The 8832-nt window shown below is 56.7% G+C and overlaps 1 protein-coding gene across 1 annotated transcript in view; it reads right to left on the reverse strand.

The window, feature by feature from the left end:
* The window catches only part of CD101 (CD101 molecule), an 18175-nt gene extending 9415 nt beyond the window's left edge, over nt 1–8760 (reverse strand). Inside the window, exons 1-6 of the mRNA XM_009574243.1 lie at nt 8709–8760; nt 7120–7578; nt 5777–6193; nt 2297–2680; nt 1056–1517; nt 12–178 (exon numbers count right to left, since the gene is read on the reverse strand). Of these exons, the coding sequence (XP_009572538.1) occupies nt 12–178; nt 1056–1517; nt 2297–2680; nt 5777–6193; nt 7120–7578; nt 8709–8760 (1941 nt within the window). The remainder of the gene's footprint in view (nt 1–11; nt 179–1055; nt 1518–2296; nt 2681–5776; nt 6194–7119; nt 7579–8708) is intronic.
* Nucleotides 8761–8832: the final 72 nt, after the last annotated feature.

The following is an 8832-nucleotide window of genomic DNA, read 5'->3' on the forward strand; positions in this document are numbered from 1 at the left end:
AGTCCCCGGACCAGCTCATGGTAGTGGCCGGTGGGTGGGCTGGTCTGGAAAAGCCACGCCACAGACATCGGCACCTCCTCGAGGGTGTAGCTGGCGCTCACTTGGCAGACGAGTTCAAAACTCTGCCCATATGTGACGGTGGCAATTCGGCTTCTCAGTGTGGCGTGCAGACCGAGACCTGCTTGGCAGAAGAGAGCCCTTGGTGCCAGGACAGAAACCCTGCCCCAAGCCACCTCGCCACCACCCTTCCCACGCAGCACCGTCCCCGCTGCCCCAGCCACCGCAGCCCCACGGCAGCCAGCAGTCCTGCTGCTCCTCTGCCAGTGCCGCTCTCTCCCGAGTTTCACCCTGCTCTTCCAGCCCCATGCAGTCCCTGGCCTCTCCCACCTCGCCCCCGCTCTCCCAACCCCAGCCCCCCGGGCAGCCCTGGGTACCCTCTCTTCCAGGCTCCCCCATCCCACCCCATGGCAGGGAGCCAGGGGATCCTCTGCTGATGCTGCTGCCCTGTTTGCTGCTTCTTTCCACCCTCCACAAAAGCCTAACAACTCCTGTGACCTGTCCGGTGCTCAGGCACCCAGCCCAGCAATAAGAAAGGAAAAACACCCTAAACCAGAGCCAAAAGCTGCCTCTCCGTAAAGGCACCCATTCCAGCAATCAAAAGAAGAAACAGCGTGGGCATTGCACGCCAGGGAGGTTAGCGGCTCTGTGCTCAGACAGGAGGGCAGGAGAAGCGATCAGATGCCAGGGGTATATCTCTGACACCACACAAGTGCCTTTGTTGAACTTAATTACTGTAAATAATTATGCTGCTGGAACAGATATTTTGTATTTCAAAGAGACAGTGAGAAAGACCTGCTGAGCCAGCCACTGCCTTTCAGGTATCTGGGCACTTTAGCTGTTGTGTCCCACTTGTGTCTCCCAAAACATCTCATGGAGGACTCGAGCACCCTGCTAGAAATGGGGAAACTGAGGCACTTCAGGGCCAAGTGATCAGCCCCAGATCACCCTGCAGCAGCAGCAGAGCTCAGGGCACAGCAGACCTCTGTCCTACCCACATGTGTCCACCCGCTTCTCTAGCCTTGCCTCCAGCATGTCCAGCTTGAAAGCCCAGAAATAGGGGTGGCCCAACTCACCCATGGAGCTGACTGTCACTGCTGTCTCCCCCTCCTCTGTCCAGCTCTGGCCTCGGGACCACTCCGTCGCTTCGCACCCATACCGCCCGCCGTCGCCCTCGTCCAGCGTGTTGGGGATCACCAGGGTGAAAGTGCCAGAGCTCGCTTTCTCCAGCCGGAGGCTCCCCCGAGTCCCGCCGTCCCGGTAGGTGCTGCCCAGGCTGAGGGTTCCGTCCTGCTCCATGGTGGCCACTGGCACCCGGGGACCCGGGTGCCGCGGTGGCAGGTGCCACCACTGCACGGACACGGGGCTGGTCACTCCTTGCACCTTGCAAAGGAGGATCAAGGCATCTCCTGCCATGACCTGCGGTGTGCTGGTGGACACGGACAGGCGCATGCGGCTCTCTGCAAACAACAGTTACTGCGTGCAGGGGATGTTGTTACGTTCCTCATAGAAAGCCAGAGATACTGTGGCATTAATGGAGATACTAGATAAATCTTTACATTGGAAGAGGAAAGGAATTGTCTGAAATTTTCAACCACCCTTTTCTTATAACTTTGGAGAGGGCTTTGTGGGGTTGGTTGTTTGTTTTTTTCCTTCTTTAATGTCTTTCCTGGGACATGGATACATAAAGAAATACTTAAGAAATAGAGTCCCAACAGGTAGCTCCTGCTACATCAGAATAGCCATCGCCTGGCTATGACAAGGAAACCAAGAGTCTCCTACACATCTTTCTTAGAGTGGTTTCTCACAGGTCATCCCTCCAAAACAGAGAGAGCACCCTGATGGAAATGGCAATGATCCCCACCATCCAGAAGTACCTGTTCTGCTGGGTCATCCTGTGATCCTCAGGAGTAGCAACAGGAGTTGCTCACAATTTTCTGTGCCAAAGATGCAGGAAGACCCAACCTCCCCAGAACTCTACCTATTTGCCCCAAAACTTATTGCAAAGAGACTGAGCTAACAGTTTACACTTTGTTGACAGCTGCTGCATCTGTCATGCTAACGTTTACCAGAGCAAGTGCTTTTCCCATTATTATCTACCAAAATCTATGGCACATTTGCACTCTTACTGCAGACAGCACGTGTGGCCCCTGCCAAGATGAGGCCTGACTTGAAGCGTTCCCCAGTCAGGGATCACTGCAGGTTTTACCCAGAAGAGCAGCCATTAGGATTTACTAACCTATCGGCTTCACATCGACTTGGATGCCTGATGACAGATTGGTTTGGATGGCGTGAAAGTCTCCAGGAGTCTTCACCTCCGAAACAGAGCAGTGGTACGTTCCGTTGTCCTTCAGCCCCACCTCGTAGACGGTGAGGACATAAACCATGTTGCTTTGCTTGAATGCTCGGAGCTGCCCCAGCTTGGCTCTCTCCTCATATTCTTCCTCCCAAATCAATACCCCACGGGGGTCAACCCTGGCCACTCCTACGCCGTTGAGGAGCCAAAGCACTTGGAAGTGCCTGCTGCTGCTCTTCTGGGCTCCCACCATGCAATTTAGCTGCAAGGTATCACCTTCAGAAAGGGAGGTTTCAGCAGCAGCGATGTCCACAGAGAGGTCTCTGCCTGTGGGCAATCAAAAGCAAAGAGGGTGCTGGGTGGCCCTGTCAACACTTCCCTCCCGCCTGGCAGCACCGATGGCCGTGCAGAGGGAAACGGGAGGGAATTCTCTATTGAAACATTTTCTTTCATTAGAAAAGTGATAAGGAAGGAAAAATTTGCCCGTGGAGAGACAGTTGCCAGCTCCAGGCACTAACTAGCAGTCGCAGAGAGAAGAAGCACCAGAGCCTTGAGGAGCTGAGTTCCCCGCTTCAGGGCAACTAACCCCCCCAGAGCAGAGCACCCATCGGGATGGCCTCAGGCCAACAGCCGCCCCCCGCTCAGCTCAGGCATCCGAACCGGGGGCTGCCCTAACCCGGAGGCTTTTGCTCCATCTCACCTCCTGGAGCTTCATGTAACAAATACCCCTTAAACCAGAAAGGGGCACAAAGGGGCTTTGTCACTCAGTGGTGTTTTTAACTCTGCTGTCTGTGGTGGGAGAAGGTGCATGGAGGGCTGGCATTAGAACTGCTGCTGGTCCCGCATGCTGCAGCCCTCACTGGCTGCTGCGGGATGTGGGCAAGAAACGCTCTCAAAGTTGGAGAGGTTTTGGATTAGTTCCTGAAGAAAGCAGAAATGTCAAGACTCGTTGCAGCATAGGGAGGTCAGAGAGAAGCAAGAGGAGGTGGAAGTCATCTCCTCGCCCCTGTCCTGCCCCCCATACCGACCAGCAGCAGGTGCTGAGCAAAGAGGGGGAGCACAAAGTCATCTTCTCCTTGGTAGACCATATTGGGCAGTCAGCTACACCTGAGATAAGGACCCTGTCTCCGGGTCCTGACACGATTCACCTTCCTGACAGGGCATTCAAAGCCTCTGCCGCTAATGCCCCCTGGTACCCAGCTTCAGCCCATCTGGAGGGCAGCTGCAGGCAGAGACCCACAGGGTACCCTGAAACCCTGCACCGTGACCCCACACAGCGGTGGCATGACCGAAAAACAGGAGGTAGGGCTGAGCCCCGACTCCCTGGGCAGGCAGCCTGGCTCGTGCTGCTCCATCTCCTTGGGTCACCGTCGTGTCCCCCGTGTCTAACAACAAGGACAAGGCTACGTGCTGTAGTTTGGACGTAAAACAGAGCAGCTCCCAGACTACCACTGGGAGGGCTCAAATAATTTACTGAAAGCAGAGTACCCTGTGAATTTAAACAATGGTTCATAAACAGTTTACGAACAGGAATCCCAGCTGCTGTAGGTATGTTTGGCATTCCCAAATATTTGCTGGAGAGTTTATAGAAACCACTGGAGCAGTTGGCCACGGTCAGAGTGGTCACTGGCTCCCGGTGCGACAGGGTGCTCAGCCCCACAGCCCGGGCTCTCCCATGGGGCACTGGAGGGAGCCCCCGGCCCCGCAGATGTGATGGAGGGCTCATATACCTGCCACCATTTCCCTCTGGCAATACCAGCGGCTCTAGTACAACCGCCATGTTGTCCTCTTACCACCATTGCCTCCCTTCTACCCTTAATGGCTACCACAGTGCAAATATTAAACTCTGACAAGGTTTCTCTATTTCTAAGCAATCATGTGGCACCAGTACCTGAAGCCACATGCTGCCAGTCATGATGAACCCTCTTAAACAAGCAGATGCAGGAAAGCACACCAACTGCCATTGCTCGCCAGGCAGCAGCAGACATGGAAAGCCATTGCGGCAAACAGTGCGTAATATGGGGAACAAAGCTTTGCCAGTCAGCCAGGTTTCTAGAACCAGGCTCTGACGGTGGGAGACTGCACCTGCCTCCCCTCCCCCTGGTACCTTGCCCCCCTGAGCTGCACGCAGGGTGCTTGGTCCTTACCCATCCGTTTCTTTGGTTTCCTGCTCTGACTCACCACCCTCCCGTGAGACACCGGTTCCCCTCACCGCCCCAGCTCTGCAGCCTCCTCCATCCGCCCCGAGGCATGGGGACGTGGTACACGATCTCCCCAGGCATCTTTTCTGCGAGAGACTTGCTCCCATTTTATTGCATACTACTGCCTATGTTAAAGGGTATCAACTAGACACAGCCTTGCCTTGGCTCCTTTGAGGTAAAACTTCCTCTGGGCACAGCTACCCACACACAGCTGGAGGAAGAGCAGGGTGAGGGACCACAGCCAGCAAAGGGCTTGCGGCAGGAGGGACAGCAGGGAGGGCACTCAGAAGAGTAGCAGCAAACACACAGCGCTATAATCATCCCAGGGCAGTGGGGAGAGAGGTATTTTCTCACCGGCCCTGGGCAAGGCAATGCAGAGCTTGCAGATGCCAGGAGCCATAGGAAGCTGCTGGTAGAGGGAACAGGAGGTGCCTGGCAGGGACAGAGTGGAGCGGGGGAGAATGGGAGCACTGGCAAGGGGCTGGTTTTCATACTTTCCTATTTTAATCCGTCTCATACATGGTAGCAGGCCTAAGTCTCCTCTTTCTAAATACCTAATACTACGTTTTCCTAGAGCATAAGCCAGAAGCTTGGTGCACCTGCTTCAAAGCACAGTCTGACCCACAATCCCGTTACCACCGTACATGAACTACTAGGAGGAGACACAGGGATGGTCTAATAAGCAGAAACATCAGTTGCTCTGGAGGCCAGCAGACTTGTGACAGCACAGACAGATAAGCCACCACCAGCAGACACCAGAGCCATGCAGCACACGCATCTCCATGTCTCTCAGTGCCCATGGCCGAGGCACCGTGACTGTTACGTACTTCAGTTTTTGAGGCCGTGAGACTCTCGAGGCAGTCTAACAATGCGGTTTTCTGCACACTGGAGCTTAACGCTGCCAAGGAGCCAGCCTGCTGCGGGCACACGCTGCTCTCTCTGCTAACGCCTCGCAAGGGCTTGTGAGGTTGCACCATCGCTGCCGGCGTCGGAGACTCAGCTGTGTGAGCCTTCAAAGCAAGAAGCACCAACAGCTCCCAAACCAGGGGCTGCCACGGCCCTGAGCCCAGTCCGCCCCCTCGGTGCCCGGCGGAGGCAGCCAGACCCACCAGCAGGTCCCTGGGCTGCAGCGGAGGCAGGCAAAGGCCATGAAGGCTGCTGTTGGAGGGCCTTCAATGCGTAAAGGAGTTGGAGCCAACATGTGAGTTTGTGAGGGCCTTACCCTGGCTCATGACCACCAGCGACGTCCTCCCTGTTTCCTTGCGGGAGATGTCCTTCCACGTCTCATCGGGATCCTCAATCCACTCGGCCGCCTCACAGTACAGCTGACCCCGGTCAGACAGCTTGGCTCCCCCAATGAAGAGCTTGTATGTGGTGTTCCCAACCTTGTTCAGCCGCACGTCCCCCGCCAGAAATCTCTGCATGTATGAGGGCCCCGGCCTCAAGACGAAGTCCTTGGAGAGGGTGAGGACCTCCTCGGCACGGCTCTCTCCTGCTCCCTGAAGATGGTACCAGCCAACAGAGAGATGCGTGTGCTGGGCGGTGGACTTGGACACCTCGCAGGCGAGCTCTACCACGTCCCCTTCAGCGGGGGTGAGGACCTGGGGCACCATGGAAGCCGAGAGGGTGTCTGCGATCACTGAGCACGGGGGAGAAACACAGAGAGCAGCTGGTCACGGGAAAAATCGTCTCTTGGCCTCAGTGGGCAACCTGCCGGCCACTATGAAACCGCGGCCAGGCCCTAAGGGATCTGACAGCGTAGGAGAAATATCTTTTGTAGCCGATTGACAAAGCTTCCATCAGCCTATGCCAAGGTGTGAAGTTAAAACCTCAGGAGGGAAGAAAGCACAATGAATCTCTCTGCAGTACCCTCTTCAGTCAAACTACAGGCAGTGTTAATTAGGCAGCCCCAAGGAGGTTAACATCCAGTCCCTCACGATCCCAAGCGCAGGCTGGTACAACACCAGGACAAAGGAGGAAACAGAGGTGAATACCAAGTGGAAGTATCATACCACCATGTAGACTTGGTGGGGTCACGGTAGGGCCTTTCCCTTTGCCTCTCCACCCTGTTGCCTTCCCTCTCCCAGTGCTCTGCAGGAGCTGTTACCTCCCTCCATCTGTGGGTACACAACTTGGGTCAAGTCCCACACCCTGACCTGAGAGGACACCAACAGCTAACACACAGGGCCTGAAAACTCCTGACCTCCTAAGCGCTTAGCTGTGAAATGCTGTGGCTGTGTCAGGAGCTGAAGTTAAAGTTGGGCCATCGGACAGCAGAGGCTTCCTCTCCCTTCCCTTGCCCTGGCTGGGAGACATCAGCCAGAGCAACCTGCAAGGGGACGTCTGGGCATCCCAACCTTGGCCACCCGGGGGTAGGATAGCAATCCCACAGCGGGGAGGGAAGGAACATTTGTGCCCACCAGTCCCATTAATCTCCCCTTTCCCCAGCTGCCCCTCTGTCAGAGACCCAGAGGCGAGCATTTCTCCCCATTGCAAAGGTGGGGACAGCGGCAGCCTGCCAGCACCCCTGCCCGGCAGGGAGCAAGGTTGTCTTTCAGGACCTACCTGAGAGGTTCATCTTGGCGCTGTAACTCCCAAAGTACCTCTCGTCGGTATTGGGCGTGTGGCACTCGTACTCCCCAGCGTCCCGGTCCTGCAGCTCCGTGATGTGCAGCAGGACGGCGTCCCCCTGCACCCGCTCCACGTAGATCCCCCGGCTGCGCACGCGCTGGGTGTAGATGGCGTAGGGGAAGGAGGGGTCGACGGTGCTGACGATCTGCACCTCTCGCTCAGGGGCCGAGGGCAAGTAGATGGACCACTGGAAGTTCTGCTCTGCCGGGCCCTGGTAGCCGCTCACCTTGCACCACAGCGTGACGTGGGACCCCCTCACGCGGTAGAGGGGCCCCTTCTGAACAGTCACCACCCGTTGGCCAGTGCTCAAACCTGCCAGCAAACAGTCGGCACATGCGGTGTTTGCAGGGGTATACGCTACCCGAGGGCTGCACACCGAAAACGGCAGTGGGTCTGGATGTGCACAGGACCGCAATGTAATACTGAAAAGAATTGCTGTACACCCTCATTCATTGCCCCTTGCGTGTAAGAACAAGTCCTGTAACAACAGATCTCCAAACTTTCTTGTCTCCTAGCACACTGGGGGTCACACAAGAGAGACCAGAGCATCATGGCCAGAGGGCTGTCAAGCCCGTTCACGGCTGGAGAGCATCTCTCAGCCAGCTGTTCAGAGGGAGCAGCAGCCAGGCTGAGATCACTGGAGGAAGCTTTGTGGTGTGTTAAAATTAAGAGGACCAAGCACTCAAGTCCTGCACAAGCTGTAGGGGACACGAAGCAGGTGCCAGAACTGACCACTGTCAGAGAAGGAGATGCAACGCAGAAGCCAAGGGACATGGGACAGCAGAGGGAACGGGCAGCCTGGGTGATGCAGAGGCGCTCCATGGACAGAAACTGGGAGGGCATGGGAGAGGGGGTCAGCAAGAGCTCCTCCAAAGGCAGGGAGCACCACGAGGCATCAAGGGCTCCTTCTGTTTCTGCCTGCAGAGGGTTTGAGGAGGTGATGGCCACCTGTGCACCCTCCCCTCCTTCAGAGCTCCCAGTGGTGACTCACTCTATTCTGGTGCTCAGCATGCACACCAAGCAAAATGCTCACAGGATGTGGGCACTGAGTTAAAAACCAACCATGGAGACCAGACTAGGGAAGAGTGGTGGTGGCACAGCCTATGAAACCCTCAGAAACCCACTCCCAAGGTAAGAGGGGTGAGGTAACCCCCTCCACACCCCTAGCAGCCACGCAACAGGGGCTTGCATGTCCCCTCACCAAAACCCTGCTAGGGTCTGGGCTATCGCTTTGGAGTGAAACCACAGTGCCAAAAGGAGAACATGCTGCTGCACCTCTTCCCACGGCCACCGAGCTAGAGCACCGCAGGCCATGGCAGGGCTGTCCTCACCCCACAGCCCCAGCAAGGTGCTCTGCTGAGCCACCCACCCGCAAAGGTCCTGTCCACCTGCTTTAGGAAGGCAAAGTGGCCAGGGAGACAGCCCACACCTCTGACCCATGCGGGTGCTGCTCCCAACCCCAGCTGCTTTACTTCCCCCTCGCCTGCCCCTGGAAAGCCCCCGCCACCGGGCAGGGCACTCACCTGGGAGGAGGAGGAGGAGGAAGGCAGCTGCCAGGCACCGCACCAGCCCCATGGGAAATGGCTCTGCTTGGGTCCTCTCCCAGAGGGGCTGTGGAAGGCTCTCAGGGGCGATGGCAACAGCCAC

The sequence above is a fragment of the Fulmarus glacialis genome, unplaced genomic scaffold, assembly GCF_000690835.1.
Source record: "Fulmarus glacialis isolate BGI_N327 unplaced genomic scaffold, ASM69083v1 scaffold11443, whole genome shotgun sequence".
Lineage (NCBI taxonomy): Eukaryota > Metazoa > Chordata > Aves > Procellariiformes > Procellariidae > Fulmarus > Fulmarus glacialis.